General features: G+C 42.5%; 1 protein-coding gene across 1 annotated transcript in view; it reads left to right on the top strand.

Moving 5' to 3' along the window:
- Positions 1–12,620: 12,620 nt before the first annotated feature.
- cps1 (carbamoyl-phosphate synthase 1, mitochondrial) overlaps positions 12,621–12,933 on the top strand; it is an 87,792-nt gene continuing 87,479 nt past the window's right edge. Inside the window, exon 1 of the mRNA NM_001124709.1 lies at positions 12,621–12,768. Within this exon, the coding sequence (NP_001118181.1) occupies positions 12,652–12,768 (117 nt within the window). The 5' untranslated portion in view covers positions 12,621–12,651. The remainder of the gene's footprint in view (positions 12,769–12,933) is intronic.

The raw sequence follows: 12,933 nt of genomic DNA, 5'->3' as shown, positions 1-12,933 counted from the left end.
GTGAGCCTCCCATAGACTGTTCTGGACTGTGAAGAGACCTCTTGTGGCATGTCTTGGGAATACATATATGCATCTGTTGGATCGGTATTTGTCTGTGAAGAGCACTCTACTCCAGCATGCCAGTGGCCATCGAAGGTGAGCATTTGCCCACTGAAGCCAGTTTCAACTGCAGTCAGGTAATAATGGCGCCGGAGGAGATGGCTGCAGTTTTACAGGCTCCTAACCAATTGTGCTATTGTGTGTGTTTGTTCGTGTTATTTGTAACTTATTTTGACCGAAAAGAGCTTCTGGATATCAGAATAGCGATTACTCACCTCATACTGGACGAAGATTTTTTCTTTAACAAGGCAGACGCAAAGAATTTACTTCAGACACCAGGCAAGGCTCAAATCCCCATAATTTGCATACAGAAGATAAGGTAATATAGGGGTCATAGGTCGGGGTGCCTTGTAAAAATCAGACGGTGAGTTGGTAACCCGCCTCCACCATCCCTCCTATTAGCCAACGTGCAATCATTGGATAATAAACTGGATGAGCTGCGATCAAGACTATCCTACCAATGGGACATTAACAACTGTAATATCACCGATTCGTGGCTTAACGACGACATGGATAACATATAGCTGAGTTTCCGCGCATCAGCAAGATAGAACAGCTGCCTCCGGTAAGACAAGGGGTGGCGGTCTGTATCTATTTGTTAATTACAGCTGGTGCATGAAATCTAATATTAAGGAAGTAGAGGTAGACTATCACATGATAAGCTGCCGACCACACTATTTAACAAAATAGTTTTCATCTATATTTTCATAGCTGTCTATTTACCTTTACAAACCGATGCTGGCACTAAGACCGCACTCAACGAGCTGTATAAGGCCATAAGAAGAAAGAAAATGCTGATCCAGAGGTGGCTCTCCTAATGGCCGGGGACTTTAATGCAGGGAAACTAAAATCTGTTTTACCTCATTTCTACCAGCATGTTACATGTGCAACCAGAAGAAAATAAAACCTTTACTCCACAAACAGAGACACGTACAAAGCTCTCCCTCTTCCTCGATTTGTCAAATCTGACCATAACTCTATCCTCCTGATTCCTGCTTACAAGCAAAAACGGAAGCAGGAAGTACCAGTGACTCGCTCAATATGGAAGTGGTCAGATGACGCATATGCTAAACTACAGGACTGTTTTGCTAGCACAGACTGGAAAAAGTTCCAGGATTCTTCCTATTGCATTGAGGAGTACACCACATCAGTCACAGGCTTCATGAATAAGTGCATCAATGACGTCGTCCCCACAATGACCCTACATACATACCCCAACCAGAAGCCATGGATTACAGGCAAAAAAAGCTCATCACTAAGCTAAGGACCCTGGGACTAAACACCTCCCCCTGAAACTGGATCCTGGACTTCCTGACGGGCCATAGGTAACAACACATCTGCCATGCTGATCCTCAACACGGGGGCCCCTCAGGGGTGCGAGCTCAGTTCCCTCCTGTACTCCCGGCTCACCCATGACTACATGGCCAAGCACGACTCCAACACCATCGATAAGTTTGCAGATGACACAACAGTGGTAGGCTTGATCACTGACAACGATGAGACAGCCTATAGGGAGGAGGTCAGAGACCTGGCAGTGTGGTGCCAGGATACCAACCTCTCCCTCAATGTGAATAAAACAAAGGAGATGATTGTGGACTACAGGAAAAGGAGGGCCATGCATGCCCCCATTCTTATTGACGGGGCTGTAGTGGAGCAGGTTGAGAGCTTCAAGTTCCTTGGTGTCCACAACACCAACAAACTATCATGGTTCAAATACACCAATACAATAGTGAAGAGGGCATGCCTATTCCCCCTCGGAGACGGAAAAGATTTGGCATGGGTCCTCAGATCCTCAAAAAGCTCTACAGCTGCACCATCGAGAGCACTGGTTGCATCACTGCCTGGCATGGCAACTGCTCGGCCTCCGACTGCAAGGCACGACAGAGGGCAGTGCATACGGCCGAGTTCATCACTGGGGCCAAGTTTCCTCCAGCCACCCTAGTCATAGACTGTTCTCCCTGCTACCGCACGACAAGCGGTACCGGAGTGCCAAGTCTAGGTCCAAGAGGCTTCTCAACAGCTTTTACCCCAAAGCCATAAGACTCCTGAACAGCTAATCAAATGGCTACCCCCCACCCCCCCCACACACACACACGCTCTGGTATTATCTATGCATAGTCACTTTACCTCTACCTACATATAAATATTACCTCAATTACCTCGACTAACCTGTGCCCCTCACATTGACTCTCTACCTGTACCACCTGTATATGGCCTCGTTACTGTTATTTTATTGTTGCGCTTTAATGATTTGTTATTTTTACTTTTTCCTGTTTTTACTTTTTTCACTTCAGTTTATTTTAGTACATACTTAACACTTATTTTTCTTAAAACTGCATTGTTGGTTAAGGGCTTGTAAAGGAAGCATTTCACTACACCTTTTGTATTCAGCGCATGTGACAAATAACATTTGATTTTGATTTCACCCTGATGAGGACGACAAGAACGCAAATTAGCTTCCCTGATTTGACTGATTTGACTCGATTTGATTCTGACAGTTGGTGCAGAACTTCTTCGGTTGTGCAAACCCACAGTTTTATCAGCTGTCTGGGTCGCTGGTCAAGAAGCCGGATGTGGAGGTCCTGGGCTGACGTTGTTACAAGTGGTCTGCAGTTGTGAGGTCAGTTGTACGTACTGCCAAATTCTCTAAAACGACATTGCCACATGGCAACCTTCACACCTTGTAGAGTACATGCCCTGATTAATTGTTCTGAGGGCAAACGGGGTGCAACTCAATATTAAGAAGATGTTCCTAATGTTTTGTACACTCAGTGTAAGTAATCCATACCCAACTCTCCAGTAAGTTGTGACAAACTAATTTACAAAACTCCGTTTTGGATGAGACTGATCAAAATGATCCTATTTACACTTTGGTCAATTTTGACACTGGAATGAAAGTGTTTGACTCATATCGATGCCACGAGAAGTTGGTTCTTATGGGCAGTTGACATTTAAGCAAACGATACATTGGCGCTTTTAGGGTTAAGACACAATGGTGAACACCTAGCCTGGTCCCAGATCTGTTTCTGCTGTCTTGCCAACTCCTTGTCACTCATTGTCACACCAATGTTTGGAGGAGAGCAAGAGAGCAGAAACAGTCCGGCATCCAGGCTAGTGAATATCAGGCTAGATGAAAAAGTGGTTCAGGTTTTGAATGCCAACTTACCAACCATGCAAGCAAAACACCAAACTCGATTCGAGTGTACAGTACAATAAGGACTAGACGAGTCAGCAGTCAGCCCTCTATCTTTGTTGTGTTGAGTTGTTGGTGGTGAGTGGTGGGTATATTGCTGTATTGCTTTTGGACTGTGTTTCGGTTCTCCCCCCTCCCCTTCCACCACCACCACCTGCCTTCATGCCCCCCATCAACTCCCAACTCCAAACCCCAAGCCATTCAGGCACTCCAAAAGGAATGAGGCTGTAACTGAGTCTAGGGGACAGATGGGACCTATTTATAGGGCACTGCGGAGAGGTGTGAAGTTTCTTGGGATTTCTAAGAAAGGGGCCATGACTCCTTAAGGGGGCAGTCTCTCTGGCCTGCTGTAGGGCTGGTGGGCTGGTGGCTCACAGTGACACTCACAGCCCCTCAACTGGCCAGACAGTGATTAAACAGGGCCAGGCTAAACAAAGTACAAATCTTCCCTTAGCCTGTGACTGACAGGGAGAAAAAGAGAGAAGAGGGGGGAAGAGAGAGAGAGAGCGGTGGGAGGGAGGGAGGGATTAAAGCCAATTAGAGATTAGACACAATTAAACCCAAACAAATCATGAGAAAACAAAAAGATAATTACTTGACACATTGGAAAGAATTTACAAAAAAACAGAGCAAACTGGAATGCTATTTGGCCCTTAACAGAGAGTACACAGCGGCAGAATACCTGACCACTGTGACTGACCCAAAATTAAGTAAATCTTTGACTCTGTACAGACTCAAGGAGCATAGCCTTGCTTTTGAGAAAGACCTGCATGGCTCACAAGAGAAGACAGGCTATGTGCACACTGCCTACAAAATTAGGTGGAAACTGAGCTGCACTTCCTAACCTCCTGCCAAATGTAAGACCATTTTAAAGACATATATTTCCCTCAGATTACACAGACCCACACATAATTCGAAATCAAATCACATTTTGATAAACAACCATATCTATTGGGTGAAATATCACAGTGTGCCATCACAGCAGCAAGATTTGTGACCTGTTGCCACAAGAAAAGGGCAACCAGTGAAGAACAAAACCATTGTAAATACAACCTATATTTCTGTTTATTTATTTTCCCTTTTGTACTTCAACTATTTGCACATCATTACAACACTGTATACAGATATAATAAGACATTTGAAATGTCTTTATTCTTTTGAAACTTTTGTGAGTGTAATGTTTACTGTTTCTTTTTTATAGTTTTTTTCACGTTTTGTTTATTATCTATTTCACTTGTTTATCTATTTCACATATGTTTCCTATGCCAATAAAGCCCTTAAATTGAAATTGAATTGAATTGAGAAATGGGGGGGGGGGGGGGGGGGGGGGGGGCAGTGGTAACCTAACACTAAACTGAGGAATGGTCGGAGGGAGGGACATCCACCACCACAAGTGATTTTATCTTTCACTCCAAGAACTACCTGAGGTCCTTTGGGTATAAATTATGTCCTCTGGATGCTTCCCTTGATGTTATCCTCCAGTCACCACACAGGGCTTGATCCTAACTTTATGTTGGCTCATGTACAACTCAGACTTTCACAGAAATCCAAGGTTGGTTTTAGTGGTACTTGTGCACAAGTTAGAAGATAAGAGAGGCTCTCCATTCAATCACTTAGATTTTTTTCATAGAACCCTAATGATCATGAAAAACAAACAATGAAACACAATTAAGAGGAGCATGAGACACATGTATGCAGCTATTGATGGTATCAGCTGCTGCAGGTACTGAAAAACTATTGCAACAAGTAAGTAAGTGCAACTAGGCCCACCAGTGTGACATCATAGTGTTAAGAGTACCTTATATCTGCTAGGTTAATGTCACACTGGATCTTCACAGGATGCTGCCTGCTTTTGCGCCGGTCTCACCTGTTGTGGTGCAGTCAAACCAACCCTAACCGACAACAGGCCTAATCTAAGTGCTGCCATCTAGTGCTGTACTTCAGTCCTGTATCCGATGGTTTCAGTACTTAGAGAAGTAAAAGCTACTTAAGTTATACTCATACCCGTATATGGGTTGAAAATGGCAGATTTGGGCACTGATAAGCACCTAAATTGGAGCACAGTGGCTGTACGGTAACATGCGACAAATGACATCAGAGCTCAGGCTCTGCACTTCACAGCTCTGTAGGGGTTTTGACTGACAGTCGTTCTGAACTTCAGCACCGCACGCAACAAGAAGTTGCAACCATCCCTCTCACTAATTGGGCAACCTTTGCAGGGAAATGCTGTAAATTAAAGCCTAAAACTGTAAGATCATGTTTTATAACTTAGCTAGCTATGTTGGAAATAGAACAAGCTTTCAAATGATTCCCCCCCTGACCCAGTTTGCGATTTAAAATGGGTTGTTTCTGGATTGTGTAAACAACAGTAATTGTGTGATGACGGGATGCAGGGTTGTGTTCTAAACAAAACAAATACAAGTGTGCTTGCTCTAGTTCCCCAACAGCACAGCTAGGCTAGTTTAAAAAAGAACCTCATGGTTTAAGACTCTTCTTTGAGTAACAAAAGTGCATTGGAATTACTTAGAAACTGTACAAACTTTGGAGAGGTGTGTGGCTACTTGAAGACACCAGTTAGTCCTCGCACCCTGGTCATTTCTTTGTCTTACGTTGCACTTACCCCGCATTGTCTGGGAATATTCTTATCATGTTACTGAATGTATCCAGAGTATTTTCAGATTTAGTTATCAACAATTACGGCGAAAAGTACAGTAAATGTAAAATGCACATCAAATCAACAGGTCATTTTTGGAGCCAGTCTTGTGTCAGGTGAAATGTTGTGTCTTCAATTTTGATCTAATACTTTTCCCATAATCTCCAAACGGTTCCCTGTCAGTTGCTACCATGCTTAACCAGATATTATCCTTGTGCAAGTTTCCCCCTGCCGTTACATTCCTGTATTGTCTTCAATAATTGTCTACTATTCATATAACTTGAATTCCTGTTCAACCTGAATTTCCTTACTGAAATTAGGGACATTATTGAAAAGGAGGCTAAATGTTCTATGAAATGTCAAATGATGGGCTATTATACTGTATGTTATGTATGCTGGTGAAATGTCCTGTCTCTGAATTTGTATAATTCATGCCAAACCATGCAGCAAAATGGTCAGCGAGGGAGGAAGATGGGGATAGAGGGGATTAGGGAGCTTGTTGTTAAGCGGAGAGCAGAGCATAGCAGAACATACCACAGAGTATTGAAGGCTCTCTTCTCTACTCCCTGTTGCTGTTACTATTCTACTATTATCACTGTGACTGTACCCTATGTCTGTATCCCTTCTCTGCATCCCAGGTGGCATACTTTTGACCAGGGTTTTGACCAAAACTAGTGCACTACATAGAGAATAGAGTACCATTTGCGACTGAGCCCTTCTCTACCAGCAAATTCAAGGCTGGCCATAATGCTGCTCATAAGAAAATTGCTTAGTGACTGGATGGAGAAGGATGAGAGCTGAAACGCATAGGGCATTTACTGACTGTAGGACCTGTGTCTAGATGGTATCATATTCCCTGCAGTGCACTACTTTTGACCAGGGCCCATATACTGTATAGTGCACTGGTCAAAAGTAGTGCACAATGTAAGGAATAAGGCACCATTTGGAGGAAGCCTAGCTGTAATTAGCAACTGTTAGCAATGGAATGATCCCCCTGTGTTGATTGGTTGGCCCTGGTGCTAATGAGGGTCCAGTGTCTTATTGGAGGCCCCTTCACATTATCTGTGAGCCAAGTTACAGTTTTCAGATGTCTGTCATGCGTGAGTGCCTGAAAATAAATCAGGGTAGGCTTGTTCCTCCTTGTTGCCAGATTTCCTAGCACTGCCTTGTCTGGTGTTGGAGAAATGATAGATGAGACGGTAGGTTTATGAATGTCTTACGATGATTTAGTATTGTCCCAAGATAGTAAAACATAGCAGTATGTGGAGAGATATCATTTAAACTCGTTTTTCAACCACTCCACAAATTTCTTGTTAACAAACTATAGTTTTGGCAAGTTGGTTAGGACATCTACTTTGTGCATGACACAAGTACATTTTTGAACAATTGTTTACAGATATATTATTTAACTTATAATTCACATTATCACAATTCCAGTGGGTCAGAGGTTTACATACACCAAGTTGACTGTGCCTTTAAACAGCTTGGAAAATTCCAGAAAATGATGTCATGGCTTTAGAAGCTTCTGATAGGCTAATTTACATCATTTGAGTCAATTGGAGTTGAAGCAACATCTCAAGACATCAGTCAGGTAGTTAAAGCTTGGGTCTTCCAAATACACAATGACCCCAAGCATACTTCCAAAAGTTGTGGAAAAATGGCTTAGAGACAACAAAGTCAAGGTATTGGAAAAAATGTGTGGGCAGAACTGAAAAAGGGTGTGTGAGCAAGGAGGCCTACAAACCTGACTCAGTTACACCAGCTCTGTCAGGAGGAATGTGCCAAAATTCACCCAACTTATTGTGGGAAGCTTGTGGAAGGCTACCCCAAACGTTTGACAATTTAAACAATTTTAAAGTTAAACAAGTTAAACAATTTAAAGGCAATGCTACCAAATACTGATTGAGTGTATATAAACTTCTGACCCACTGAGAATGTGATGAAAGAAATAAAAGCTGAAATAAATCATTCTCTCTGCTATTATTCTGACATTTCACATTCTTAATATAAAGTGGTGATCCTAACTGACCTAAGACAGAATTTTTTTTCCAGGATTAAATGTCAGGAATTGTGAAAAGCTGAGTTTAAATGTATTTGGCTAAGGTGTGTGTAAACTTCCGACTTCAACTGTACCTTACAGTCTTGAGTATGAAGGGAAGGTCCATGTGCAAATCTGTCATAGTGACAAGCTGGCAGCTATATAAGTAGCCTCTTCATTTTCACCCTATAACTCATTAATCTACTTATCTTTACATCTCTTACTCTACTTTTCTTTACATTGCTGCCATTGTACCTGACAGTGGCCAGACTGACCATTCGTTATTTAGTCTTCTCTGAGAATGGCCACTGGAGGACACTAGTGCACTACAAGTGAATTGACTCCAATTGCTTCCCAAATGGCACCCTATTCCCTTTATTGTGCACTACTTTGGAATAGGGTGCCTTTTGGGACTGAATCCATGTGGATAAACTTAGATACAAGGGGAAACCTGACCTGTGTAGTGGAAGTCTACTAGGGTTTATAAGTGATCCCATGTCTCTAGAGGTCCATAAAAACTGTTACTGAGGGAATGGAAGGTGGACAGTAAATGAGAGAAGGAGATTATTAAGGATGCAAGGTACATGATGAGTGTATTCACATTTATATAGTAACTAATACCAGATAGTGTTGGTGAATTGAGTCTTTCTTAGCCCTTTTTTATTCACTCAAAGTAGGTGTGAGAGCAAAACATGGAGGATTGTATAGGTGAGTCACTCAGATTTTATTTGGATTTTCGTTGTCCATCTGTTTTGGAGTGGATCTGAACAAAGAAGGAGGGAGCAACTTTTGAATCTGCAACTGATATATTGGAACTTGTTCATGATGTCTACCTAAGGGTCACAGGGTGTCTTTCTTCTTCTCTCTTTCTGTCTCCCTCTCTACCTTTGTCTCTCTCTCTCACTCTTTCCAATCTCTTTTTCTCACTCTATCCATATCTCTCTTCTGTCTCTTACTCTTTCTCTCTCCCCCTCCCTCCTTAAAACAGGGTTTAAAGAAAAGGATGCACTTGCAAATGGCCAAAAAGGGGCCTTGCAGAGGAGCACTTATTCTGGTACAGTCCAACCTGTTTTAGGACCATGACCATTCATACTGTACTGAATACCAGTGTGACTGTTAATGTGGATATATTATATTTAACAACCAGTTTGTACTCTGCTGCTGTATGAATCATTTCCTAATATTTTCTCATTTCCCCTGTGTCAGGTTGTTAAAACTGCTGCTCTACATACTGTATGGTTTGAAACTTAATGTAATATTGTCAACTTATAATACAGTTCTTATACTGTAATAATAACCAACAACATGCACAGTTAAAAACTGTTCCAATAAAAAAAGTAGGTATGAAAGGTCAAACTGAAAAGAATCAATCTCCACACTACATAATGATCCAAAATAAAATATAATCATGGCTGCCTCTGCCCTGCATGAAGTTAACACATGAATGACACCCTCTAGATCAGGGATGGCCCCCTCTTGACAGCGGAGAGAATTTATTTTAGTTTTACAGTTCATTTCTACACATTTTGTCATAGGGTGGAGAGAAATGTTTGCAGTTTTTAATATGACCCCAAAAACTATGGGGGTACCCCGGTCGGTAATCCGACCATGATTGCTACAAGTTTAGTACCCTTTAAGCTCATCATTAAGCTCAGGGCAATGGGTCTGAACCCCGCCCTGTGCAACTGGGTCCTGGACTTCCTGATTGGCCGCTGTCAGGTGGTGAAGGCAGGAAACAACACCTCCACTTCGCTGATCCTCAGCTCAGCCCTCTCCTGTACTCCCTGTTCACCCATGACAGCGTGGCTTCTCACGCCTCCAACTGAATCGTCAAGGCCTACTACACAACAGTAGTAGGCCTGATTATCAACAATGACGAGACAGCCTACAGGGAAGGGGGTGAGGGCCCTGGGAGAGCGGTGCCAGGAAAATAAACTCTCACTCAACATCAACAAAACAAAGGAGCTGATTATGGGCTTCAGGAAACAGCAGAGGGAGCACGCCCCTATCCACATTGACGGGACCGCAGTGGAGAAGGAGGAATAAGCTTCAAGTTCCTCGGCGTACACATCCCTGACGACAGTGCCTCTTCAACCTCAGGAGGCTGAAGAAATTTGGCTTGGCCCCTAAAACCCTCACAAACTTTTACAGATGCACAATTGAGAGCATCCTGTCATGCTGTCTCACCCTCTGGCATGGCAACTGCACCGCCCACAACCGCAGGGCTTTCAAGAGGATGGTGCGGTCTGACCAACGTATCACCGGGGGCAAACTACCTGCCCTCCAGGACACCTACAGCACCCGATGTCACAGGAAGGCCAAAAAGATAATCAAGGACATCAACCACCCGAGTCACTGCCTGTTACCACTATCATCCAAAAGGCAAGGTCAGTACAGGTGCATCAAAGCTGGGACCGAGAGACTGAAAAACAGCTTCTAACTCAAGGCCATCGGACTGTTAAAAAGCCATCACTAGCCGGCTTCCACCCGGTTATGCAACCCTGCACCTTAGAGGCTGCTGCCCTATATACATAGACTTGGAATCACTGGCCACTTTAATAATAGAACACTAGTCAATTTAATAATGTTAAAATAATGTTATCATACTGTTACTCATCTCATATGTATATACTGTAATCTATTCTACTGTACCCAAGCTTTTTTAGTCAATGCCACTTCGACATTGCTTGATCAAACATTTGTATATTTCTTAATTTCATTCTTTTAATTTTAGATAGATGTGTGTATTGTTGTGAATTGTTTTTGATACTACTGCACTGTTGGAGATAGGAACACAAGCGTTCCGCTACACCCGCAATAACATCTGCTAAATATGTGTATGTGACCAATAACATCTGCTAAATATGTGTATGTGACCAATAACATCTGCTAAATATGTGTATGTGACCAATAACATTTGATTTGATTTGAGTTTTGATAGCTGGTTGGACTATTTTATCAATCTAAACACATTTAGCTGACAAGGGCTAATTGAGTGACTAACATAACAAGAGAAAAACTCCCTATGCAGAACCAAATGTCAAAATTACACCCCCCCCCGAGTGAGTTGATTGGGTGGAACCATTTTACCGGCTTCTAACATGGACACACACACACACACAGATACAGGGAGAGAGAGACTGCTGAACCCAGCAGAGTGGCAGGCAGAGGCAGCTCTCTCTAGTGACTGACTGACTGGCCATGTTCAACAAACCCAGTGAGGTACCTCCCCCCATCCTGCTTCAGACCAGTGGTCAGTGGTGGTGGTGGCTCTTCTTCATTGCCAGACAGCAGCTGGGGGCTATAGAGAAATTACCAAAGGTTGGTGGAAAAAGTAAAATGCAATTTATGTCAAAGCACCAAAGCAGTGTTAATAATATATGGTTAATTGGGCTTATTTTCTTGTTATCTGCTCCATTAGACTATAGCCGATGATTCCCCATGGAGACGAACCATCCTGAAACGCAATCACATATAAACATGTACCACACATGTAATAAAGTGCCATGTTTGATGGAACTCACTAAATAAAGGAACCTTTCTGCTCTTAGGTTATACTCAGATGTAGGATCTTAATATTATCACTCTTTTGTTGCTGAGAAATGTCCTGCACTGCAGGAGATGTAAACCTGTAGTGTATTTTAGTTTTAAAAGGGCTTCTAAAGTTTGTAATGACCACTTTGATATTTCAGACTGGATTTTTAAAATGTATTTTATTTAACCTTTATTTAACTAGGCAAGTCAGTTAAGAACAAATTCTTATTTACAATGACGGCCTACCCAGGCCAAATCCTTCTCTAACCCACTGGGCCAATTGTGCGTCACCCTATGATTTGACCTAACAAACCCCTAACCCCTCCAAAAGTGTCCATTAATTATAATCCAGATAATAATGAATATTTCCTGTGGCTGTAGAGTTATTTTCCTGCTGCGGTTGCAAACTAGCTCAAATTAAGATCAGCATCTGTAACCTAATTATATGGAGCAAATGGTCAAGTTAGTCATGTTACAGTGGACTGAGTTCACATGAAAGTAATATTTTCCTTGGGAGGGTAGCCTAGTGGTTAGAGCGTTGGACTAGTAACCGGAAGGTTGCGAGTTCAAACCCCCGAGCTGACAAGGTACAAATCTGTCGTTCTGCCCCTGAACAGGCAGTTAACCCACTGTTCCCAGGCCGTCATTGAAAATAAGAATTTGTTCTTAACTGACTTGCCTGGTTAAATAAAGGTAAAATAAAAAATACTAGGAATATGTTGGAACGTAGTCGTAGAAGAGCATGCAGTATATAATACAAATATTCTGTGACTGACATATGCATCATGCAAAGCAAGCATGGTTGGTTCAACGCTAACAGCGTAGAATTTTTTACATGGTTTCAGCCACCATGTTCACCGATTCGCAGCCAATCAAAATGTTGAGCGGAAAGAAACGCGCAGAAGAAAACAACGTGGCAGCCAATTGCAGCCAACCCACGTTGATCGGCTGTTTGCATTCGGAGTTATCTGTCTGGAATCCTTTGGATGAGACACGCGGGCTGCATGAGCCCAAATTCATTCATTTCAGTGGACCGCTCTTTCTCAATAGAACAACTTTGACAACAACACATTCTGCACGGATTCATTGTTCCCTTGTAGAACAACATCAGAATAAGTGAATTAAAGACGGAATATGACAAAAATATTGACAGCCTGCAACGTCGTCAAATCACTGAGGCAAGGATGGCTCGCAGCCAGAAGAAGCAGCAACCCTGCTTGTTTGAGGTCTGCTAGGCTCTTCAGTGTTAAGGTAATACATTCGCCAGCTAGCTAACTAGCTATATTGCTTTTCTTTAATTCTAAAACATGTTAATTGAGCAGTAAACAACTTACTTTTACCAGCTTGCAATAGTTTGCGAAAGTTTTGTCATTGACCATGAATTATAGCTAGCTAGGAATAAGCTAACGTAAGTTG

Source organism: Oncorhynchus mykiss, chromosome 3 (assembly GCF_013265735.2).
Source record: "Oncorhynchus mykiss isolate Arlee chromosome 3, USDA_OmykA_1.1, whole genome shotgun sequence".
NCBI classification, from domain to species: domain Eukaryota; kingdom Metazoa; phylum Chordata; class Actinopteri; order Salmoniformes; family Salmonidae; genus Oncorhynchus; species Oncorhynchus mykiss.
This window is presented reverse-complemented; position numbering and strand designations above follow the sequence as displayed.